Raw genomic sequence first — 26,754 nt, forward strand, 5'->3', positions numbered from 1 at the left:
TAAGAACAAGGTGGAGAAAGATGGTGTCTACTCACAGAGGCCTGGAGAGGTGCTGCAGGCCACGCTTGGAGAGAACAGGGTTAGAAACGCTGTTGGAAGGTGCGGTTATTGGACACAGGATGAGGCGGGAGAGCAGAGCAGTCTTTAAAGACAGGATCCTGGCTTTTCTGTGGGCCTGGATCTTTCAGGAAGGGTTGTGGCAGGTGGAGCTGACCGCACGATTGTTCCACCTGCCCCCAGGTCAATGGGATGGACATCAGCAATGTCCCTCACAACTACGCTGTGCGTCTCCTGCGGCAGCCCTGCCAGGTGCTGTGGCTGACTGTGATGCGTGAACAGAAGTTCCGCAGCAGGAACAATGGACAGGCCCCGGATGCCTACAGACCTCGAGATGACAGCTTTCATGTGATTCTCAACAAAAGTAGCCCCGAGGAGCAGCTTGGAATAAAACTGGTGCGCAAGGTGGATGAGCCTGGGGTTTTCATCTTCAATGTGCTGGATGGCGGTGTGGCAGATCGACATGGTCAGCTTGAGGAGAACGACCGCGTGTTAGCCATCAATGGACATGATCTTCGATATGGCAGCCCAGAAAGTGCGGCTCATCTGATTCAGGTGAGTCAGAGGTCATTCCAGGATCCCAATCAGAAACCCCGGACATGAGCAAGAATGCACATCCCCCTGAACCAGGCACCCTGTCACTACCACATGTGTCATGCAGTGCCTCCCTTTCAAGGAGTCAGGATGGAAAGACCAACATTTTCAAAGCTTCTGCCCAGGTAAGAACATTACTCGGCTGGGCGTGGTGGCCCATGCCTGTAATCCCAGCACTTTGGGAGGCCGAGGCAGGTGTATCACATGAGGTCAGGAGTTCAAGGCCAGCCTGGCCAACAGGGTGAAACCCCATCTCTACTAAAAATACAAAAAATTAGCCAGGCATGGTGGCAGATGCCTGTAATCTCAGCTACTCAGGGGGCTGAGGCAGGAGAATTGCTTGAAACCAGGAGGCAGAGGTTGTGGTGAGCTGAGATCACACCATTGCACTCCAGCCTGGGCAACAAGAGTGAGACCCGTCTCAAAAAAAAAAAAAGAAAGAACATTACTTAAGCAAATGATGGGTTTCAAGACCATGGACATTCCCTAGGTGTTGTGTTGTCAGCCATCCAGTCTGACTGCAGATAAACACGTTGGGTTGTCTGCTACAATATCACAGAATTAGGGTCACTCAGGGTCAGCAGGGTTGTGTCATCCCTGTACCCAGTATGTTCAGTGTAGACCCAGGGGTCATTTACATACATTCTGGGCACATCTAAGACATGTAGTTGTATTAACTCCTGTAAGAAGCTGTGCCGTGTTGATGTGGTAGCTCAGCCAAGTGCGGAGGCTCACACCTGTAATCCCAACACTTTGGGAAGCCAAAGAAGGAAGGTGCCTTGAGCTTAGGAGTTTGAGACCAGCCTGGGCAGCATAGTGAGACCTCGTCTTTACAAAATGCAAGAAATTGGTCGGGCGTGATGGTGTGCACTTGTAGTCCCAGCTACTCTCGAGAGGCCAAGGTGGGTGGATCACCTGAGGTCAGGAATTCAAGGTCAGCCTGGCCAACATGGCGAAACCCCATCTCTACTAAAAATACAAAAAATTAGCCAGGTGTGGTGGCAGGTGCCTGTAATCCTAGCTACTCAAGAGGCTGAGGCAGGAGAATCACTTGAAACTGGGAGGTGGAGGTTGCAGTGAGCTGAGATCGTGCCACTGCACTCTAGCCTGAGCAATAGAGCAACACCCATCTTAAAAAAAAAAAAAAAAAAAAAAAAAAAAAAAAAAAAGCTATGCCATGCATTCTCCAGGGATCCTATGGACAGAGTAAGTCTTAGTCTCCATGGCTAAGTCCAGGTGACTTCGAAAGCACTTGGAAACCCAAGTATGAACCTGAAAGGAAGCCCCCTAAGAAGAGAGGGATGCAAATTCTTGATCACTCAGGCAAGTAGAGTTCATGACTGTTCAAACTTATCCACTTTTCTGACCAGTATAATGTCATCAAGCACCTGTATGTGTTTTGTTGACTTCGTCAGGGTCACTGTTGAAATTTTTTTTTTCTTTAGCTTTTTTATTTTAAGATAATTATCAATTAATATGCAATTGTAACTCACCTTTGTATTTTGAGATAATTATCAATTAATATGTAATTGTAAGAAATAATACAGAGAGATCCCATGTCTCGTTACTGTTTTTCCTAGTGTTAACATCTTGCAAAACCATAGTATGGCATCACAAGCATGCTATTGACATTAACAGTCATAACAGAAGATTTCCATCACCACAAAGATCCCTATAAAAGTTGCCTTCTATTGCCACATCCATTTCCCTCCCCACCCCACGTCCTCCTTAACCCTTGGAAATAACTAATCTGTTTTCTATTTCTATAATTTTGAATTTCAAGAATGTTATATAAATGAAATCATATACGGACTTGGGGGACTGGCTTTTTTCACCCGGTATAATGTTCTGATAGTTTTGTGTCTCAGCGACGTTTCATAAGCTGTGAGCTTTATTCTTGGAAGAATAGACTTTGTTCTGGGCTCTTATGTTCTAACCCATTTATTCACTTCATCCAGCAAATATCTGTTAAGTTCTGCTGCTTACGTGCCCCTGGGTTAGATGCAGAAATTGGAGCGAGGACCACTTAGATTATTCTTCCAAAGGATCCTCCAGTGTGGCAGGAAAGCTGGACTTTATCTAAATGACTGCCCATGTAGTCTAACACTGCTGCAATGGAAAAAATTAAGTATGATGCTGATGCAGGCGCAGGGGAGATTTTTGCTTGACTAGGCCTGTGAATTCCTCAGAGGAGGAAGATCTTGAACTTGGGGCTTGAGGAATGAGCTCGAGTTCTCCAGTGTACAAGTCAGCAAGGGTCATCCTAAGGAGACACAAGACAAAAGAACATTTCCTTAATAGCCCATGTGTTAGTCCATTCTCTTGCTGCTGATAAAGACATACCCAAGGCTGGGTAATTTAAAAAGAAGAAGAGGTTTAATGGAACCACAGTTCCACATGGCTTGGGAGGCCTCACAATCATGGCAGAAGGTGAAAGGCCAGTCTTACATGGCAGCAGGCAAGAGAGAATGAGGGTCAAGCAAAAGGGGAAACCTTTATAAAACCATCGGATCTCGTGAGACTTACTACCACAAGAATGGTATGGGGGAAACCACCCCCGTGATTCAATTATCTCCCACTGGGTCCCTCCCACAACACATGGGAATGATGGGAGCTACAATTCAAGATGAGATTTGGGTGGGGACACAGCCAACCATATCAGCCTATTAGGGAAATGATAAATAGTACCTGGAGCCTGGGGTGTGTATTTTAAAAAGCAGCCATAGACGAGGCAAGAGATAGATCATGTGAAATATTGCGAGCCATGCTAAGGACCTCGGACTTTATCCGCAAAGCCACGGGGGCATTCTTGGAAGGGTTTAGGAAAGGAAATGGCATGATCTTCTAGAATGATCTCTCTCAAGTCAGTGGAGAGCTGAAAAGAGAAGGGCAAGATCCAGCGGCCTTAAGAAGCATTCTCAATTATCCAGCAAGTCTATGTCAACTTCCACTTAGTGAGTGAAGTCTTCATACTTTGAGAATAGGCAGTAAGTCAGCAGCAGTAACTGACTGAGCCCTGCACCAAGTTCCACAGAGGGTGATCATCAAAAGACTGTTTGCTTTCAAGGACTTGGTTATCTAAACACAAATAAATTTGCCTGCACCTGAGATCTGGTTATGTGATTCTTTCAGGTAGGTGCTGGCGACTCTCTTCACTGTCCTGTACAGTAGCTTATCCCTCTTCGTGGAAGAGGACCAAGTGTTGGATGGTATTACTGTCATTGTAGACCTGGGCAGCCTGAGGCAGAGGGTACAAGGGGACTTAGCCTTCTCCCTCTGCCCACCAGGGCAGAAAACACACGTGGTACCTTAGCTTTTGAGCTGTGCCACTTGGTGGTGTCCCAGTTCCAAGGTGGTTCTCGGCCCCCATGGATGCTCATCTGCCCTAGAGGGCCCGAGCTCATGCCAAGTAGAGCAGGTGGGGAACAAAACCAGAGTTAGAAGAGGCATTTTCTGGCTGGGTGTGGTGGCTCACATCTTTAATTCCAGCACTTTGGGAGGCCGAGGCGGGCAGATCGCGAGGTCAGTAGTTCGAGACCAGCCTGGCCAACATAGTAAAACCCCATCTCTACTAAAAATACAAAATTAGCTGGGTGTGGTGGCAGGCACCTGTAATTCCAGCTACTTGGGAGGCTGAGGTAGGAGAACTGCTTGAACTCGGGAGGCGGAGGTTTCAGTGAGCCAAGATCACGCCACTGCACTCCAGCCTGGAGACAGAGCAAGACTCTGTCTCAAAAAATAAACAAAAAAAGAGACATTTTCTTTCTGAGGTGTATGCCATCTATTCCCAAATTCATGTGCCCACCTCACCTTCTCCTCTGACCACACTTGCACCTCCAGTTGCCTCCTTCATATCTTCCTGTGGATATGGCAAAGGCATCTCAAACTTAATGTCCAACACTGAACCCTTGGCTCCTCCCATTCCACCCCTTGCCCAACGTGCTCTCCCCTAGGCCATTCCTAGTCTATAAAAATGGCACCTCTATTTACCCAGTGACTTGAACCAAAAAGAACTTTGACTCACCTCAGCGTCTTGCTCCCCCAACCCATTTTGACCTGGTCTGAGTGACGGCCAGAGCCTCTTTGCTGGCCTTCTGCCTTCCACACTTAATCATCTCTCTCCTACTCTATGCACAGCAGAGAGAATGAGCTCTTTACCAAACCACTCCAGTCAGGATGCCTCTCTCTCTCTCTCTCTCTCAGCCCTCTGAGGCCTCCTGAGACACTTAGGTTAAAGTTGCAGATCGTTACTATGGCCTGCAATGCCATACGTCTTGTGGCCTGTTCTCTCTCCAACCTCATTTCTTACAGAAGAGGATGTTTAGTATTCTCCCCATGTTTAACCATGTGCCCCATTGCCTTCTTGGTGCTCTTCAAGCATTTCTGCCTCAGGCCTGGCATTCTTGCTGTTCCTCTGCCTGGAAGAATCTTCTAAATATCCATTTGCCGCATTCCCACAGTTCATTCAGGTCTCCTCTCAACAGTCAGAGAGCTCTTCACTGTCAATTCTACTAAGAATTGTGTCCATTTCTGCTCATATACACTTTATCCTACAATACTCTTCAATTACTACCAACTAATATTACCTGCCAGACAGTAAAGTATTGTATCCTCAGCCAAGCACAGTGGCTCATGCCTATAATCCCAGCATTTTGGGAGGCCGAGGCGGGTGGGTCACCTGAGGTCAGGAGTTCGAGACCAGCCTGGTCAACAGGGTGAAATCCTATCTCTACTAAAAATACAAAATTAGCCAGGGGTGGTGGCGCACGCCTGTAATCCCAGCTACTTGGCAGAAGAATCACTTGAACCCGGGAGGTGAAGGTTGCAGTGAGCCAAGATCGTGCCATTGTACTCCAGCCTGGGCAAAAAGAGTGAAACTTTTCTCAAAAAAAAAAAAAAAAAGTATCGTATCCTCAGCACTTAAAGCAATGGCTGGCAATAGTAGGCACTCGATAAATATTTGCCAAATAAGTAAATGGAGTCAAATTATGAGCATCTATGTGTATATAAAATATATTTTATACATTAACTTTATCTCCTAGGGATTGGTTATCAAACCATTTACCAAAGAAGCACCAAATCTGCTTTCATGTGCCATTTGTCCCCAAGATACCATATCTACTCTTTGTCCCCTTGAATTTGTTCAGTGATTATTGACTGAGCAACTTCTTTGTGCCAAGAGGTGTGTGGTACCATGCTGAACTAGGTTGGTACAGTTCCTGGCCTAGTAGAGCTTGGAATGTATTCCTACCTTTTATCTCAAAAGAACCAAGTCAGCATTAGGCAGGTGGCATTAGCCGGCCAATCAATGAGAAGAGAAAATATGCTATGTTTATGAAAACCTTCACACATGGAAAAGGGAGAGTTCATTGTATTTCTTTATGAAGAAACTGCATTCTTAGCATGATTTTTTTTTCTTCTCACTTTGAAAACTAGCCTTTTCGGTGACCACCAGTATTTTTTCATGTTACACTTGTTAACTCCCTCTGCAGGTCAATCGGTGCAACTCACATTCTGGAGATAATGTTTGCCAACTATACTTCGCAATAAGCAAAAGAAAAACTCTTACTCATCATGTCATTTGGAAAAATCTTGACTACATATGGCATTTTGCTTTTGTAGATTAATAACAGAAGAGCAAAAACAGTTTCTTCCCTGAGAAAGTTAATTTATGGAATAAAATCTTGCCTAACACTGGGACTTCCTAAAAGATTCTTTTGCTTACTAAACAAAGCCAACGTGCTTTATAAGCAGGAAAAACCTTTTAAAAAAAAAATGGGAGCAAAGCTAGTTGAAAAAGAAATGGAAAACACGGAATGTTGGAAAAATCTAGCTAAGCAATCGCATGCCGTTTCTGAAGAGTGGATTTTATTTATGTGATATTTGTAACACACACCAGGCTGAGGGGATTAAACTAAATACCCTTCAAATGTTGAGACTCAAATTTCTAACCAATCCTTGGCTATGTTGCCTTTGTATGTCTACTCCATGAATCACATTTGCCTTACAAAGAAATTCCCAGACAACATGTTTTTTGGTCATGATCTCTCCCACAGTACCCCACATTCAGCTTTTTTTCTGCATTACTTCAGGGAAGAGTTATTACAGAGAGGCCACAACCATTTTATATTTGACCAGCTTTACATATGTTGAGCTCTAACCTCAGCTTACTCAGCAGCAGCCTGGGTTTGCCAGGCCCTTGTAAGAAGAAAGTCCTTATGGAGATAGAAGCCTCAAATATGGTGCTGATGATTTATGTAGCTACTAAGTACAATTTTATTTTTCTCCATTGTCAATTTCTCAAGTCAATTTCCCAATCATGACTGGAATAACTGTATGAAAGAGGCAGCTTTTTGGAACTGTCTGATGTCATAGCTAAGATAACAGAACAAAGAAATAATGGACCAAAGATTCAAATTTGAATGTCCCTCTTAAGCCTTTTTTCCATAGGCAATTCCAGACTTGATGCAGAAACTGAAAATACTCAAAGCCATTTCTAGAGCCAATGATAATAGGGGCTGTCATCAATACTGGCATATGTGTAATTGTTTTTTTCCTTATATGAATCAATATTTAAATGAGAATTCATTTCATCAAAGAACATTTGACAACAGGCTCTTCAAACTTTTTTTTTTAATGAGATAGACCTTCAGACAGAGCCACAAAGCCAATAATGGACTATTTGCATTACCTACATGCATTTTAAATACATGATTCCAGCTCATGAATTCTGCTGTATACCTGCAAAAAAGGGTAGAACTTTTGTGGTACTGTAAACATTCAAGTCCCCTGGAGCCAGTAAGAATTGCCAGTGAAATAAAAGCTGATAGATCTGTATTTTTTTTTTAACAGATCAGTACACTTAATCTGGAATTAAATCCCTACTTAAATAAATTGTCTTACCATGGTTTGTGGTAAATTTAATGCACATAGACTTGATTATAGAATATTTTTTAATCTCCTTGAGCTGAATTCTGAAAGTCCAAGCGATTTTTATATAGGGCTTCAAATTTTATGCATTCTTGATAAAGTGTGTGACTTGGTAAACTGTACGGCTTTTCAACTTAGAATTTCATGAGTGAACATTATGTGCAGCTACACACTGCAAATATTAGGGGATCTTGAAACTTCACTACCCTTCCTCTAACCCACATATCCCCCCAAATATATATATTTTTATAGAACATAATCATGAGAGTAACTTCTAGATATCCTAAAAGAAACGGTGTCTGAGGCAAGGATGCTGAGTCATTTTACTGACTCAGCCACCAGCAGATTCAGGGACTCAAGAACTAAATCCTTGTGTCTTGCCCTTGTCACTGACATCTGTATGACCCCATATAAGTCACCATCTGTATTATCATTAATGTCTTTGCATCTAAAGATATATGCTTCTGGGAACATAAGGATGAACATGGAGCTATAGTCTACTGGGAAAAATAAACCATATTGCTGCCCTAATTCTCCTTTTCCACCCTGATCAAATCTTAAGATCCTATTTACTATGTTTCTTCAAAGCCTCCTTAATTTTCTCTCTCCTTGGCCAGACTGATTGCTTTTAGCTCATTGAAGGAGCTACCACCACTTCAGCATGAGATACTCATAAACTTTTTAATAATATATCAGGCACTTTTCTGGGGGCCCAAAGTTTCAATGGCAAACAAATTAATACAGACCAGATTTGTTCTGACCAAACTCATTTTATAGGGAATATCAACTTATAGTACACCATTAATTCATTCTAGAGTTATATTTCTGGAGCCTCCAACTCGTTGCTCAGTGGGAGGATTTTTTTTCCCTGAAAGTTCTTTTGTTCACTGGAAGGAAGGGAAGGGGGAGGATTCTGTTTCCAAACCTTGTTGTGAAATACACTGACATATCAACAGGAATGACTGATGACTTTGATTTTTTTCTAGCATATCATTCGGTTCTGATGCTTCCAGTTGTCTGTATTGTCATGTAAGGTCTGTATGGCATCATGTGGTCTCAGGGGTGGGCTGCTCTGCTATAATTTGTCCTATAGTGCAGTCCTGAATACCTCCTTGTCACCTTTCTATTAATCCATAGGTAAAGACAGGAATCGATTGAGTTTTTGGATTCATAGAGCATAAAGACAATCCCCTATGCTTGTATGAATGACAAAATTGAAACGCCATTAATGAGGTCCTCAGTGCCCCTGGTTCATCAACAAAAATACTGCACTCTATACTGGTCAGTCAAGAACTCATCTTCTGGGTTCTATTCTGCATGTGCACACACACAACTTTATTACAGCGAGTCCAGAACTTATTACATTTTTTAGATGACTTGAAAAGATATTTAATGTGGAAAAAACTAGGAATAGTTGACCTGGAAAGGGAAAGAGCTAAGAGAGAGCAATGAGAGTGATCCTCAAATAGGATTGTCACAGGGAAATTGATGTGGGGTTGCCCTACTGGGCATAACTAGACCAATAGGCAGGCAATAGGATGGCAAATTTAAGTTCAACCTAAGGACAAACATTCAAATTAGTGCTATCTAAAAATGGCCAATGTTGCCTTGGGACACAGTGAGCTCCCTGTCATTGGGGGTACTGAAGCATGAACTGGGTGACAACATGGCAAGGAATTTGTAGGGAAATTGAATTATAAGCTATAGAGAAAATGTTGGATGAGATGATGTCTGACATTTCTTGTGTGTCTGTGACTTTCTAATTTTATGGAACCAGTGCCTTCACAATTTCCCAGGGCTTTGTGAGCACAAGATGGATTCACTGAGAATGATATTTGAACAGTTGCTGGAAGGGATTCTAAAATGGGGCAACCACAGACAGTGTAGAAAGAGCCATCCCCACAAGCATATGTTGAAAAATCATTTAAAGCCAAACTGTCTCATTTTGAGATACTTGGAAAAGAAACCAATGAGGAATGCAGAATACATTTTTTAAAGAAGTGATTATTAAAATATCGGGTTAATGTAAAATATGTTGATGATGAAACCCTAGAGGACGAGCTCTATAAGCAGCTTATATAGTTATCAGTCGCATTACAGCTCTCACCTGTTTCTGTAACAAGGGGCCCACGCAATCAAGCATGAGTCTCCTGTGGACCAAGGCTATGCTATAAAGGAAGCTATGTACATGGTCTGCCTACTTTGAACAACACGGTCCTGATGCCCAGCAGTGGGTTTGGAGTCTCCTTTCAAGTGTGTGTATAGAATAATACCCTGGGGCATTGTGGGGAGAGGGTGGCAACTCTTAACTTCCTTAACTTGAAACTTTATAAAACTGATACAAGAAACACAATAACAAATGAACCCAGTGCATTTTATATAGTTTATCATACATTTTACTTAAGCATATACCTATATGTCAAAAAGGCAGCAAATGTTATCATGCATTTGGCTTAACTCCAATCTGTCTCTGCCAATGAGCAGGTGAAGCCTTTGGCTGGATGAGAACAGGTACTTGACCAGTTCTTACTCCCCCTGTACGTTTTCACTGGCCCTCATAGTCACTGTATGGACTCATGCAATGCCAAGGCAGTAGAAAGATGCCCTGTGCTCCAGTGTACAGCTCTGCAAAATGCTGCTCCTTGTGTGGTGGCATGTTTGACTTCCATCTCTCTGCTCTGGGAAGTTGCAAATCTATGTTACGCCCTGACAGTATGAGCAGTTTTCATCAGCCATAGTGGATTTTGGAAGGGAAAGAGTCAATTGCAGGCTGAACACAAAGGAAGATGCTTGCTTGACAAGAGGTCACAGTGCAACGCTCCCAGACTCCTTCCAGCTGTAAGAGATAGGCTTTGTTATTTAAAGATGGGTACATATAAATGAGGCTTCTGGACTATGTTTTTCTTCTCTTAGTCACTGTATGGATTCATGCAATGCCAAGACAGTAGAAAGATGCCATGTGCTCCAGTGTATAGCTCTGCAAAATGCTAAGTTCCATCATATAAATATGATTGGCAATTTTGAGTCAAATCTCAACAGAGAAAAGCAGTCATTAAACAAAACGACAGAAAGCCAGTCCTTCCATACAGACGCTACTTAGTTTTAACCCTCTTTTTTTTTCTCTGAATATTAGATGGTTCCTATTTCCTCAGCCAGAAGTAATTGGTCCCACCTCTGGAGACCCTTAAGTATATTCCCCATTTCTCTTTCATGGCACTCCCATCTGACTGTCCCTGCAGTAGGAAACATTCCGGGAGGGCAGGAACCATGTCCTCAAGGTTCCCAGTGTGTTGTCTGCCCAGGGCAGGCAGATCAGCCTTGGGGACAGAGTGCTTGTCAGGAGGCTGCCAATAAGCTAAAGTCCACAGGGGAGAATATGGATGGCATCAGAACCGCTTCCTCTTGGCCTGTAGAAAAAAGAGAGGGATGCTGGGTGAAGTGGCATGCCTGTAGCCCCAGCTACTCTGGATGCTGAGGCGGGAGAGTCGTTTGCGCTCAGGAGCTCTGGGCTGTAGTGCGCTCTGCCGATTGGGTGGCTTCACTAAGTTTGGCATCAATATGGTGCTCTCCCAGGAGCGGAGGACCACCAAGTTTCCTAAGGAGGGGTGAACTGGCCCAGGGCGGAAAAGAGAGAGGGAGTCTAATGCTTCAGCTCTTGGGAGGGAAAGAATATGGTACAGCAGTCAAGCTATGCAGGTTGTAACCAGTGTGTCCAGAATTTGCCTAGATCACAATCTAGGATTCTTAAGGGAGAGAGGAGAGGAAACTTTAAGTCATGTCTTCTAATTAAGGTAGCCACCATTGTTAAACCATCCTTTTGCCCAAATTGCAACATCCCAAGAGATGCAAGAGAGAAGCTGTCTTACCTCTTTCTTGCAGTAAGCTATTCCTTGCTTGCTGGAATGACAGCTCTGCTGTATCCACTTTCTTGGTACATATCACGTAGGTGTGAAATAAACAAGTTTCTGCCATTTTCTCATTCAGTCTTTCTGTGTCTCCCCTATACTCCCCCTCCTCACACTCACACCACATTGATACTAGTGGAAAGAAAGATTCTCTGGTGGTAGGGGATGTTTCTCTACATTGAATCCAGCTCCTGACAGGAGTTAAAGCCAGGACAAGCATATTAGCCCGTTTTCCACCTTATATCTTCAAATACCACAAAAGTACATCAAACAAAGTCTTCCTGTGAGCAATTTACAAGGTGGCTGGTAAGAGCCACAGATCCAGTCTTGCAGAGAATTTCTTTCCAAGTAAATTGATACCAGAATTATTTATTGTAGTGTTATTCCTGCCAACAACTTAATACCAAAGCCAGCATTTGAAAATCCAGTGAGAAATTTGTCCTTGAAAATGTGAATTAAATAGTTCTTGCAGGCTTCTCCTTGGCAATTTGGATTTTGCCTGGCAAGTTGATTCGATGTGTAAAATTTTCTCAGTTCTTATGAGGTGCTTAGATCATGTGGCTACTCCTCATCCAAAATGAACATGATACAATTTGCAAGCCTACGGACACTCTGCTGGGATCCTTCAAAACATCGGAGTTTCCCCAAAGAGAGCAAATTTGAGCTCAGTAATTGGGGTTTTGACCTGAATGTTCACCACTTCTTATCTTTTAGTAAGTTTTGCTTTAGAGAGTTCCCAAAGATAATCTTATTTAGAAGAAGGGAGGCTTATAGTACAAAGAAAGACACAGCTATTACAAAATACTCTTCCAAGAATTGGATTTAGTCAGCTAATTCCATCGTTCTTCATGTCAGCTTTCTTCACGACTGTTTCCTGGGCTTTTTATTTTTGTTCTGTTCCGACACAAGCTTTATATGTGATGAGAAACACCAGGGAATTCAAGATAGGTAAACAAAGGAAGGGCACATTAGCCTTGTCTGGGGAGATCAGAAGTGATGGCCAGACTTTGTGTGAAGGACATGGGCAGAGGACTCCAACTTCTTTTTTGGGCCCTTTTCAGAAGGATTTTCTAGTTTTTGTGAAATGAGTCAACTCACCTGGCCGATCATCCATTTTGATGTTACAATAGACACTCTTACTGTATGCTAGCAGTTGTCTCTAAAAGTTCCTTTAATTTACAGCCACCCAAATCATGACCCCTAAGTTTCAAGAGAGCCCTGAGAAGAAGTGTTATAAGAGTGCAAAGTCATGAAGATTTGGACTGGTTAGTGTCAGACAACCATAGGGATATTGTTTCATTGGTGGGTGGTTTTTACTAAAGATTTTTTTTTTCTTTTTTTGAGATGGAGTCTTGCTTTGTCACCCAGGCTTGAGTGCAGTGCCACAATCTCGGTTCGCTGCAACCTCCACCCTCTGGGTTCAAGCAGTTCTCCTCCTGCAGCCTCCCGAGTAGCTGGGATTATAGGTGCCTGCCACCACGACTGGCTGATTTTTGTATTTTTAGTAGAGAAAGGGTTTCACCATGTTGGCCAGGCTGGTCTTGGACTCCTGACCTCAAGTGATCTGCCTGCTTCAGCCTCCCAAAGTGTTTACTTGAGATTTTTAAAACAAGGTCCTAGTTCCTGAGAGTGAGTGAGTTGTGTGCTCTGGGAATGAAGATGCAGAAAAGGCATTGTCTTAGTCCATTCATGCTGCTATAACAAAATACACTATCCTAGGTGGCTTGTAAACAACATAAATTTATTTCTCACAGTTCTGGAAGTCAAGAAGTCAAAGATCAAGACACTAGCCGGTTTGGTGTCTGGGGATGGCTACTTCCTCACAGATGGCACCATCTCACTTTGTCCTTACATGGTAGAGGGGCAAACAAGATTCCTCCAGCCCCTTTCATAAGGGCTCTAATCCCCTTAGGAGGGACCTGCCTTCATGACCTAATCACCTCCCAAAGGCCCTACCTCCAAATGCTGCCATGTTGTGGGTTAGGATTTTAACATCTGAATTTTGGGGAAACATGTTCAGACCATAGCAGGCAGGAAGCAAATATCTCCACCCCCATTGTCTGAGTCAATGGAAAAGAGCATGGAATTTCAACGCCCTCATTCCATGACCTTTCTCCCCTAGCGCAATAACCATCCCTGTATAGGAAGAAAGCTGGCAGGTCACTGCCCCTTCTCTGTTGTGGTGGTGAGTGGGCAAGGGATGGGATGAAGAGAGGAACCACCAAACCTTACTCCTCTGTCTTCCATCTCCCTTGTCCCTAAACCAGGTCTGTCTTGGGAATCTTTCTAATCAAATCTTCCATATCTCATTCATTTTCAACTTTTACTAAAGTGATAAATGAGGTCAGCTGGCTACTTCAGCCTAGGCCACCAGAGAGCTCTATTTATGTGAGTTTCATAGGTCTAAGATTTAGTCTGAATGACCTGCAGCTCTGAAATCTCAATGGTCAGCAATTCTGGAATAATGGCCCATACTACCTGACACATGTGAAACTAATCTGTGGCAGAAAGACAATTTGTAAATGTATCATTATATTCATCTGCTCTCATGCTGCTAATAAAGACATACCCAAGAATGGGTAATTTATAAAGGTTTAATGAACTCACAGTTTTACATGGCTGGGGAGGCCTCACAGTCATGGTGGAAGATGAAGGAAGAGCAAAGGGATGTCTTACATGGTGGCAGACAAGAGAGCCTGTGCAGGGGAACTCCCATTTATAAAATCATCAGATCTCGTGAGACTTACTATCTCGAGAACAGCATGGGAAAGACCCACCCCCATGAATCAGTTACCTCCTGCCAGGTCCCTCCGATGACATATGGGAATTATGGGAGCTACAATTCAAGGTGAAGTTTGACTGGGGACACAGTCAAACCATATCGATCATGTGGAGTGGACCTTTCCAATAAGTACTATATTTGCTATTCTGAATGCCTGTCCAAATATCAATGTACATAGCAGAGAGAATTAGCAGAGTAACTGGTAGTTCCATAAAAAATAAAGAAATCAAGGCAAATTACTCTTTTGCAGTTTTTTAAACATTTTGTATTTCAGTAGCTTTAGGGATACACGTGGTTTTTGGTTACATGGATGCATTGTATGGTGGTGAAGTCTGAGATTTTAGTGCACCTGTCACCTGAATAGTGTACACTGTACCAAATAGGCAGTTTTTCATCCCTCACCCCACTCACCCTCCCCTTTTCTGAGTCTCCAAAGTCCATTATATTACTCTGCCTCTGCATCTCCAGAGCTAAGCTCCCACTTACAACTGAGAACATGCAGTATTTGATTTTCCATTCCTGTGTTACTTCACTTAAAATAACGGCCTCCAGTTCCATCCAAGTTGCTGCAAAAGACATTTTTTCATTCTTTTTTGTGGCTGAGTAGTATTCCATGGTATATACATACCACATTTTCTTTATCTACCCATCAGTTGATGGGCACTTAAGTTGATTCCATGTCTTTGTGATTGTGAATTGAAGGTAAAGGATTTTGATTAGGCTGTACATATTAATGTATGAAGTCATCCCCATATTTCTAAAGTGCTAAACCTTCCCTATGCCCAAATATTTGCAAGTGTCAGGCTCAGGATTTCTCTTCCTGCAGTGGCAAGTTACTGCCATTAACTCCATCTCTTTTTCTTTACTGTGTACCATTGATCTTAGATCTTTGCTTTGGGCTGCTACTTTACACAGTGCACCTAATTCTATCTGGGAAGAACTTAGGGCATGGCTTGTGTGTGGTACAACCATTAATTAAAAATGAATTAGCAATATCTGATGATGCCTTTTCAAAGATTGGAAGGAACCAAACCTTCCCTAGTTTTCCCTTGGAGCAACATTTACTACCTGGTTTAAGGATAAAGGAAAGAGCTCTTATGCTCTTGGCAAATTACAAGATGGATAGTAACAAAAAAACCCAACAAACTAGAAATCATGTTTTGCCATAAAAAAATGGTATAATCAAAGTGATGTTTTTGTAAGCCCCTGGTGCTGAATGCAGTGGATGGAAACTGACAGTGGCTAATGCCTGTGTCTTCTTGCCCAGGCCAGTGAAAGACGTGTTCACCTCGTCGTGTCCCGCCAGGTTCGGCAGCGGAGCCCTGACATCTTTCAGGAAGCCGGCTGGAACAGCAATGGCAGCTGGTCCCCAGGGCCAGGGGAGAGGAGCAACACTCCCAAGGTGAGGCCTCTAGGGCAGGTCCCCTGCTCCTGCAAGGGGCTATTTCTTGGGAAGGCTGCTTGCTTTAACATGTCTAAGTGTCATCTCTGGACTCTTTTACTTAAAGAAACACTGACTTGTAAAACTAAAAGCCCAAAGTCCCATATTTAAGACTTGAAGAGATAACAGGTGTCTCCCATCCAAGCAGGAGAGAGGAAGGTGCAGGAAAGTTTTGAAACCTGATCATGCAGACCTCATACAGGGACCTGATTTCTAGCCTAAGCCAAATAAATGGCATGTTTTTACCAAGAGTCATCTTGTTTGAGGACTTATTTTATTCACTTTGAAATGAAGCAAGCAGTTTGCCTGGTTTCTGGCTTTTGAATTTTTCAGTCTGCCTAGAAATCAGTGATTTCCCCGCTACTTTTAGTTTTTGTTTGTGTTTGCCAAAGGGCCCAGGAAGATAATTTAAACACTTGAAGCTCATGTAACATTAGGGAGTGGTGGGGATTGGGGCAAACCAGAGAGCACATGTTATATGGCATTCAAATCCAGAAAACTCTAAAACACTGTGGATCTGTGGGTGGAATGCATTCTTCAGGCCACCAGTTTGCAGCCTCACTTTAAATGAAGTGACTCAGCCCAATTTGTACTTCTCTCTGTGACTTCTATTAGAGGCAATGCCTTAACCTCTTCATTTGGATGCGTGTTTAAGCAACACAAACCTTGTTTAGTCCAAATTAGAGTCCTATAGCTTTGGCTTGGCATCCTGTTGTGATGCTGATGAGCTTCTTTCAGTCATCTCTCCTGAGTTCTGGTTTCATGGCATCACTTGTAACTAAAAAAAATTCTTAAAGGTAGCTTATTCTTCTTGCAACAGAGAGTAGGGAATGCCCTTTTCTTTCTACGTCAATCTATATGTTGGTTGGAATAGCTTACAAATTGAGTTTTTGAGTAATATATACAGAAACAATATTCAAATTTTTTATTTTGGAACATCTCTGCTTTATACTATGTTAATTACAGAGCCTACAAGGTTATACACCCCTCCAGGTTCTCCAGCCAGCCAAGCCTCATAAATCCATAAATTACCTGTTTCTCTACAATAAGGAGTCTAGACAGACCAGATATATCCTGCTAAAACATTTTATGGATAAGGACTCCGTTATGTCTTTTTGCTAGTAAATGCTTAATGTTTAAATTTAACTGACCATCTTTATTAATGAAAAACTAGTTTATTAGCTTAATTAATTAATTGAAGTTTTTATCCAATTAACTAATTTTAGTTGAATTAACTAGAATACATCATATTCTAAGTCATCAAATTATGGAGAAGGTAGCCTCCATCTGCACCGTGGTTTTAGAATTCCTTCCACCTCCTCATCATGAAAGAGCTGGGAGGATCTGGTCACATTTCTGCTGCAACCCTCTGTCATATGTCTTAATTCCTGGAAACGTGCAAACTGACTTAGTCGGAATTGTAATTATTTCCGTTTTAACTTATATTCTATCTGACTTCTGAAATATCCTCACAAAAAAGTAACATATTTAAAATAAAACTGAGACATATATGGCTCTTTGATTATTTCAGTTTTTATATTCTTACTAAAATCTTGTTTGGTTTAGGAAACCAGGTAGCTTTTTAAAAATAAGAGCTTAAACAATTCAAAGAAATACCAAAGAAGACAAAGCAGGATTTGTGGGACAGAAAACTTTTAGCCAATTAAAAAAGTTAAGGAATGCTAGGCATCAAATTTTGCATGGTTTACCTCTGTGGGGAGGCAAGGCCTATGAGCAGAAAGAGTCATAGAGCGACTAAGTGCACATGGAATGTTTATTTCTGATGTAGGGTTTTGAGGTACATGGGTAGGTCATTCTGTTATTCTTTATGCTTTTTTACTTGTCTAAAATGTTTTATTCTAAATATCCAAAGCAAATATTCTAAAATGGAAATACATCTTATAGTTTGAGAAATATTCAGGTACCCATTGTGTTTTTAATTAGCTTAAACTATTTTACCATAAATTATGTTTTTAAACATCAAGGAACATTGTAAGGTGTCCAAAGTAGGGTGAGGAGAATGGCGAAAAAAGATAGATAGAAAAGTCATCTCTTTCATACGTAACTCTCCTCCTCTCCAGCCAAAGTCAGGTAACCCTGGGTGTGAAGCTTTCACAGATGATTTTCTTTTTCCATTGCTGACATTGGTCGCTTTTCTGGTTGAGAAAGGAAATGGTCATGGACACTGGTTCATGAGACAGGACACATGCACACATGCCATATTTGTGGTATTTCAGCCATTGCATCCAGCCCCTCAGTGCACAACTAAACATCTCTTGCTCACCGCAGGCAAGGCTGCCTGGTAAGCACTGAGCAGGTGTGAAAGAAGACTCTATAAAATATGGTTACTTTTTTTTAACATAGAAAAGTTTCTGATATTTATAAATGACAGAGTATTTTTGAAATGCTGACTCACTACTATCAGGAATAAATGACTCACTTGAGAAATTTTGGGTGCAGTTCACTCTGTGTGCTTAAGATTCCTCCATGGCCAGGCGCAGTGGCTCATGCTTGTAATCCCAGCACTTTGGGAGGCCAAGGCACTTGGAGCCAGGAGTTCGAGACCAGCCTGAGCAACAAAGCAATACTTTTTCTCTATGAAAATATTTTAGAAATATATTTTTCTAATGGTCTGTAATCGGTTCCTTCCTCCATTTTTACTCTTTCCTTTTGAAGTGTAAACTTTATCTGAGTTAACCTGTAGAATTTGGGACAATGTAACCCTATTATGGTTGGGAGTGGATAAGGTGAGGGTTCTTTCCAGGTGTCTTTCTCTGTGATTTCAAGAACCACCATTGTATTTATGCACTTTGCATAATTTATGCAGCTTTGGTAATTTTTGCATTTAGAAAATGGAAACCCACTTTGCATTTTCTACATTCAGAAACTACCAGAGTTGTGAATTCATGTGCCATGTTTTTCCATCTGTGCCTTCAGCCCCTTCATCCCACAATTACTTGTCATGAGAAGGTGGTAAATATCCAAAAAGACCCCGGTGAATCTCTCGGCATGACCGTCGCAGGGGGAGCATCACATAGAGAATGGGATTTGCCTATCTATGTCATGAGTGTTGAGCCCGGAGGAGTCATAAGCAGAGATGGAAGAATAAAAACAGGTAAAAAGTAAAGGGATTTTAAAGGCGCTGGGGTGGCAGAGAATCAAGAGAAATTAGTAGCTTGTTAGGTGACTATTTTCAAAATTAATGAGAGAATGTGGGAGTGATCGGCCAGGACTTTTGTTACCCATTGACCATGATTGGTTTGAGTATAGATACTAGACCAGGTTCCACTTTTCTTAGTTGCAGGCCAACTTGCCTGCAGGTAAAGCTAGAATCTCCAAACTGTTCCAGGAATTAATAGAGAACTGCTACAGTTATGAGCAAGTTGCCTCTATTAAATGGCATAATGTAGTTCCATTGATTCTAAGTGGTTCTTTGGTGGGTTGATCCGGTGGTGGAATTCATGAAATAATTCATGAATTATTCAATTATATGGGTTAGATAGAAAAAGTCATTTGATAGATTTGATTCAATGAGTACTCATTAAGTGAAAGTATCATGCTGGATACTTTCCCAGAGTGAAAATTATTTCACTACTTTAAGCTCATGTGTTCTGGGCTACTTTGAGTAAATAAAGGAAGATGATATCAAATTTGCCTCTACAAATATGTATCCTTAATAATATTGTCAATTCATTCAAGAAGGTAGGTAGCTCAGATGGGTGAGGAATTATGCCATTTAAAAGTCCAGGTTCAAGAGATAAACTGTGAAGTTTCCCAAGTACAGCTGCTGAGCCTGAGGAGCCACAGGGGGATGGTATCTTAAGAGATTTAGTCAGCTGTCTGAAAGATGCTTCTTTCGGGTCAGAAAGAACTCAAGGCCTTTCTCTTTTTTCTCCTCCTGTCTTTTTGCTCTTGCTGTGGTTATTCTGTATAAGAAAGATAAGCAAAAGGGGACAGAAAAAAACAGGATGAAGATAAAAAAATAGAAAATGGAAATAGGGGAGATGTATATTTTAATTTCTCTTTTCTGCAAAACATCTGGGTGGAGAATGATGAGGCCAAACAAAGTGGCTTGTTAACAAATGACTTGTTAACAGAACATAAGCTAGAGGATTATATGATCTGTATGGAAATGATCCTGCACATAGTAGGCGCTTAACCAATAGTGGCTATTTTCACCTTAGCAATGAAAATGTTTTTCTTTCTGCTTCTTTAAGAGTGCAGCTCCAAGACTCCTCTGCCAGACACTCTCATGGGTAGTTTCTTTTCATTCAATCCATATTTACTGGATGCCTACTACATGCCTGGCTCCGTGCAAATGCTGGAGCTTTTGCCAAATCCTCCTACTTTATGCTGAAAACAAGAAACAAAAGAGTGAAAAAGTAGGTTTTCTTTGATTAAATAGTGAACAAGACTAATTTTCCTCTCTCACTCCCTTCCTTCCTTCCTTCAGCGGTATTCTTGTGTAAAACACCGATAGCTGTGCTTTAGAAAACCCCAAACAAGTCTTAACAGCACCTTGGAATGCACACACTGTTTACCATTTGCTATGTGAGCACCCAGCCTCCCCTCAACAAAGAAAACCTTTGCCCTCTCTGCTTCCCTGCAATCCCAGTCAGCCCCTATCCCCTTGCACTTTAAGCAGAAGTCCCTGTTTGTGCTCTCACTAAAGATAGCTTCTGCTTCTCTGGCCATCAGGTGACATTTTGTTGAATGTGGATGGGGTTGAACTGACAGAGGTCAGCCGGAGTGAGGCAGTGGCATTATTGAAAAGAACATCATCCTCGATAGTACTCAAAGCTTTGGAAGTCAAAGAGTATGAGCCCCAGGAAGACTGCAGCAGCCCAGCAGCCCTGGACTCCAACCACAACATGGCCCCACCCAGTGACTGGTCCCCATCCTGGGTCATGTGGCTGGAATTACCACGGTAAGTCCAAATGCAACATCCCTGTAGGGGCGTGGGAGGAAACGATTACATTTCTTAAACCACTCTTTCACTCTCTAGGGCTGATTCATGGCACTAGCATCTTAATTAGACCCAGTCTTGGTTGTGGGACTGTGAAATAATTCTCTCTTCCCATTTGTAACTGAAAATGCATGCGGACATTCTAGGGCAAAGATGAAAGCCTGGATATGGAAATACTGTTTGGCGTTCAGGTTGAGGAGCTCACAGGACTGCCATGTACAGCTGTGTAGGTTGTTCATGCAGCAGAGAGCTCCACAGACAGGCAGAGGGGGCAGAGACCCAGCCTGCGTCTACACCCCTTGGAGCTGAGTTGCACTGCCTAGGAGAAGGTTCACCTTCGCCTAATCTGCTAGTGGCAGCCCTGGGATCTTGCAGGGAGGCTGACTGCCTTCTGTGGCTTTATTTTATTTTATTTTTATATAGAGTCTTGCTCTGTCACCCAGGCTAGAGTGCAGTGGCGCAATCTCGGCTCACTGCAACCTTGGCCTCCTGGGTTCAAATGATTCTCCTACCTCAGCCTCCCCAAGTAGCTGGGATTACAGGCACACACCACCACGCCCAGCTCATTTTTGTATTTCTAGTAGAGACAGGGATTCACCATGTTGCCCAGGCTGGTCTCAAACTCCTGACTTCAATCAATCTGCCTGCCTCGGCCTGGCAAAGTGCTGGGATTACAGGTGTGAGCCACCATGTCCAGCCAGTTTTATCTTTTGAGTGGCCTTGGCTGCACATAAAACAATGCCCCAGAGCACTTCGCCTTTGCTAAGATGTTTAAGCACCTTTTGTTTGGAGACATTTCTTAGATCATCTCTCCTTAGGGCCTGCTCCTGAGGAGTTCTTGTGTAAAACTTCAGGAAGTAGCTGGGTTGTCATTTTAGTGACATTTTAGAGCCTTACAGTGACGTAATTACTTGTCTCACTTAATTACTTCAGGGAAGAATTTGGGGTCAGCCCTACAAAATGGCCAGTACAGAACTATTCAAAGAACAGACAAGTTGGTGTTTGCTCACCTGCATGAGAGCATAAACTGTTGGCCTTCAGATGATTATCTTGCTATTCCAATGTGTGAATAATGCTAAATATTAGCATCACTGAAGATATACTAGCATAGGACTAAATATGGAAAAATGAAAGTGAGACGTTTAGTTTTAGTACGTTTTTCTTGAGGGTGGAGATAAGTCTCTCTCTCTTTTTACATTTCAAATGAGTTTTTTAAGAAAAACAAAACCCTGCCTCAAATACAAAATTAACTAGATTCCTTTTTGAGCCTTCACTAGTTGATAAATTATTTTCTAAATCGGTACATTTTCAAAAGTCCTTAAACAGTTAAAATCTGAGCATTGAGTCAGTTTAAAACCCTTTAGACATTTTAGAACTGAGCCTGAGTGAAAGTAGAGAGTATGACTTTAAAGTTTTATTTTTAAAAATCTTTCTGAAACTAGGATCTATTAAAATCATTTTGTTTTTTGTGTTTGAAAGCTATTCTGTCATGTAATCAAAGTCCTTCATTATTCATTTGTGTAAGAGAGGACAATGTGAGGTGCTTTTTGCTCCAAATACAACCAAGTGAATGTCTTTCTTCCCCTCTACCTTTTGTCATTTGCCCTTGGACATGGCACTTCTCTACTTTTGCTGGAAGTAGAGTCTGGGCTGGGTGTGGTGGCTCATGCCTGTAATCCCAGCAGTTTGGGAGGCTAAGGTGAGTGGATCACTTGAGACCAGGAGTTCAAGACCAGCCTGGCCAACATGGCAAAACCACATCTCTACTAAAAATACAAAAAATTAGCCAGGCGTGGTGGCACACGCCTGTAGTCCCAGCTACTCGGGAGGCTGAGGCATGAGAATTGCTTGAACCCAGGAGGCGGAGGTTGCAGTCAGCTGAGATCGCGCCACTGCACTCCAGCCTGGGTGACAGAGAGAGACTCTGTCTCAAAAAAAAAAAGAAGAAGTAGAGTCTGCACTTTGCTTATTTCCTCTAAATGGACAGTGGTAAGGAAGCATGATATCCCGGCATAGACAACACTGATTTTCAGAACCCTGGAGATTCCTGGTTTCTTTCATTCCATCCTCTCCCTGGAGTAACAGAATAAACATGGTAGAAAATTCAGAATGCACCAAAGAATGTAAAGAGAACAAAAAGTAAGTCTCCCTCCCTTCAGATCCATTCAATAAAGGTGATCACCATTATCAATTTCTTGTGTATTCTATGTCAGAGGTTGGCAAATTTTTTCTAAAAAGGGCCTGATAGTTTAGGCTTTGAAGGCCACGCAGTCTCTGTGGCAATTACTCATTTCTGCTATTGTGGTGTGAGAGCAGCCACAGGCAATACATGAATGAATGAGGAAGGCTGTGTTCCAAAAAAATTTTGCTTATAAAACCAGGTGTTGGGTTGGGCTGTAATTTGCTCACCCCTGGCCTGTGTTTATATGTATACACACACATACACACAAACACAATGGTAGCATATACACTCCTATGTACCATGCATTTTATTTAAAAACAAATCTGATGTTCTTGGGTATCATGATAGGCACTGCACCATCGTTGTATCCACTGCCAATTAGGAACTGGTTAAATAAGTTATGGTACATCTAAACAGCCATGCGCCAGGTTGCCTGGATATCAAATTATTGTATCACTTCATTCCTATAGGACTACATAGGCATTGCATCACTGCTAAGTAGCATTGAATGGTGTGGAGAAGTGGGAGGCTCATGTCATTTCTTTCCCTCCATATGTGGCTTGGTCTTTTTACTTAACGTTCAAAATAACTGTTCTATTATTTTGTAGCTGCTTTTCAGGGACTCTAGAAATTTGTTTCTTTGATATATTTTATATTTCATATATTTAGTGTTCTCGGATCCTTTTCAACTCTTTTTTCTCCATTTTGTTTTCTTGGCTTTTAACTTTTATTTTAGGTTCAGGGGTACATGTGCAGGTTTGTTATATAGGTAAACTCATGTCACAGGGGTTTGTTGTACAGATGAGTTCAGTACCCAGGTACTAAGCCTAGTACTCATTAGTTATATTTTCTGATCCTCTTCCTCCTTCCATCCTCCACCCTCAAGTAGGCCCTGGTGTCTCTTGTCACCCTCATTGTGTCCATGAGTTCTCATCATTTAGTTCCCACTTATAAGTGAGAACATGAAGTATTTGGTTTTCTGTTCCTGAGTCAGTTTGCTAAGGATAATGTCCTCCAGATCCATCCATATTCCCACAAAAGACATGATCTTGTTCTTCTTTATGACTGCATAGTATTCCATGATGTATATGTACCACATTTTCTTTATCTAGTCTACCACTGATGGGCATTTAGGTTGATTCTGTATCTTTGCTATTGTAAATAATGCTGCATGTTTTCCTGGCTTATTTGCATCTTTCCTTCAATGCTCACTGTGTTTTCAATATTATTTCTGTTCCTTTGCAACAACTTTCATTGCTGTGGTGTTTTTATTTTTCTCTTCCACTTTTGTGTTCTGCTCCATTGGCTCATTTCTTCTGTTGTCTCATCTTCCTTGAAGTCTTATCTCTGCATTGAGCTCTTGTTCATAGAGCAGTTGCTTCAGAAATATTTTACATTCATAGTAATATGGTTGGTTATCAATTTTCTTTTCTCCTTTTTTTTTTTTTACCTCACTAACCAACTTTATTTAGTTTTAAGAAATCACCTTCCGTATTTCATAGTCAAGGCCTGAGAGTCACAAAAAAATTTGAAAATCACTCCAGAAGGTGCATTAAAAACTTCTTTCTACTTGGCCAGCATTTAACTCAGAAACTAGCAAGCTCAATTATTCTCTTCTTACTGGTAGGGTTATTTCACCTTAGCCTTTTCCAGCTTTACAACACAGCACAATATAACAACTCTCTGGAACACTCATTTCTCTCATTGCCATTAGCATCTCTTTTATCAGCCTTCCCCCTGCTTGGCTTCTATATTTGCTTTCATACACTTTTGGTGGCTTTCACGTTCATCAATTATATTGCAAAGAGTCCTTTACTTCTCCATTGTTTTTTGGGTTTTTTTGTTGTTGTTGTTGTTGTTGTTGAATAAATCATTGTTCAAATAAGTGATTTAATACAGAAAATCAAAATTTGTACCTTTTTCAAATAAAAATAAAATAAAAATTTCCAGTATTTTCAGGCATGTTGTAAGATTTCACTTCCTACTTTTTTGTTTTTTATTATTAGGATCCCTTGTGTCTTTCTTCTTCTTCTTTTTTTTTTATCATACTTAAGTTTTAGGGTACATATGCACAACGTGCAGGTTAGTTACATATGTATACATGTGCCATGCTGGTGTGCTGCACCCATTAACTCGTCATTTAGCATTAGGTATATCTCCTAATGCTATCCCTCCCCCGTCCGCCAACCCCACAACAGTCCCCGGTGTGTGGTGTTCCCCTTCCTCTGTCCATGTTTTCTCATTGTTCAATTCCCACCTATGAGTGAGAATATGCAGTATCTGGTTTTTTGTCCTTGCAATAGTTTGCTGAGAATGATGGTTTCCAGCTTCATCCATGTCCCTACAAAGGACATGAACTCATCCTTTTTTATGGCTACATAGTATTCCATGGTGTATATGTACCACGTTTTCTTAATCCAGTCTATCATTGTTGGACATTTGGGTTGGTTCCAAGTCTTTGCTATTGTGAATAGTGCCACAATAAACATACGTGTGCATGTGTCTTTATAGTAGCATGATTTATAATCCTTTGGGTATATACCCAGTAATGGGATGGCTGGGTCAAATGGTATTTCTAGTTCTAGATCCCTGAGGAATCACCACACTGACTTCCACAATGGTTGAACTAGTTTACAGTCCCACCAACAGTGTAAAAGTGTTCCTATTTCTCCACATCCTCTCCAGCACCTGTTGTTTCCTGACTTTTTAATGATCGCCATTGTAACTGGTGTGAGATGGTATCTCATTGTGGTTTTGATTTGCATTTCTCTGATGGCCAGTGATGATGAGCATTTTTTCATGTGTCTGTTGGCTGCATAAATGTCTTCTTTTGAGAAGTGTCTGTTCATATCCTTTCCCCATATTTTGATGGGGTTGTTTTTTTCTTGTAAACTTGTTTGAGTTCATTGTAGATTCTGGATATTAGCCCTTTGTCAGATGAGTGGATTGCAAAAATGTTCTCCCATTCTGTAGGTTGCCTGTTCACTCTGATGGTAGTTTCTTTCGCTGTGCAGAAGCTCTTTAGTTTAATTAGATCCCATTTGTCAATTTTGGCTTTTGTTGCCATTGCTTTTGATGTCTTAGACATGAAGTCCTTGCCCATGCCTATGTCCTGAATGGTATTGCCTAGGTTTTCTTCTAGGGTTTTTATGGTTTTAGGTCTAACATACAAGTCTTTAATCCATCTTGAATTAATTTTTGTATAAGGTATAAGGAAGGGATCCAGTTTCAGCTCTCTACATATGGCTAGACAGTTTTCCCAGCACCATTTATTAAATAGGGAATCGTTTCCCCATTGCTTGTTTTTGTCAGGTTTGTCAAAGATCAGATGGTTGGAGATATGCGGCATTATTTCTGAGGGCTCCGTTCTGTTCCATTGGTCTATATCTCTGTTTTGGTACCAGTACCATGCTGTTTTGGTTACTGTAGGCTTGTAGTATAGTTTGAAGTCAGGTAGCATGATGCCTCCAGCTTTGTTCTTTTGGCTTCGGATTGACTTGACAATGAGGGCTCTTTATTGGTTCCATATGAACTTTAAAGTAGTTTTTTCCAATTCTGTGAAGAAAGTCATTGGTAGCTCGATGGGGATGGCACTGAATCTATAAATTACCTTGGGCAGTATGCCCATTTTCATGATGATTGATTCTTCCTACCCATAAGCATGGGATGTTCTTCCATTTGTTTGTATCCTCTTTTATTTCCTTGAGCAGTGGTTTGTAGTTCTCCTTGAAGAGGTCCTTCACGTCCCTTGTAAGTTGGATTCCTAGGTATTTTATTCTCTTTGAAGCAATTGTGAATGGGAGTTCACTCATGATTTGGCTCTCTGTTTGTCTGTTATTGGTGTATAAGAATGCTTGTGATTGTTGCACATTGATTATGTATCCTGAGACTTTGCTG

General features: G+C 41.6%; 1 protein-coding gene across 2 annotated transcripts in view; it reads left to right on the forward strand.

The window, feature by feature from the left end:
- Positions 1 to 26,754, forward strand: part of LNX1 (ligand of numb-protein X 1) — a 112,141-nt gene that overhangs the window by 61,735 nt on the left and 23,652 nt on the right. For both annotated transcript variants that reach the window (XM_003806465.5, XM_055111553.2), the window contains exons 5-8: positions 241 to 612; positions 15,536 to 15,670; positions 18,647 to 18,824; positions 20,408 to 20,636. In XM_003806465.5, the coding sequence (XP_003806513.3) occupies positions 241 to 612; positions 15,536 to 15,670; positions 18,647 to 18,824; positions 20,408 to 20,636 (914 nt within the window). The remainder of the gene's footprint in view (positions 1 to 240; positions 613 to 15,535; positions 15,671 to 18,646; positions 18,825 to 20,407; positions 20,637 to 26,754) is intronic.

This window comes from Pan paniscus, chromosome 3 (assembly GCF_029289425.2).
Source record: "Pan paniscus chromosome 3, NHGRI_mPanPan1-v2.0_pri, whole genome shotgun sequence".
Taxonomy (NCBI): Eukaryota; Metazoa; Chordata; class Mammalia; order Primates; family Hominidae; genus Pan; species Pan paniscus.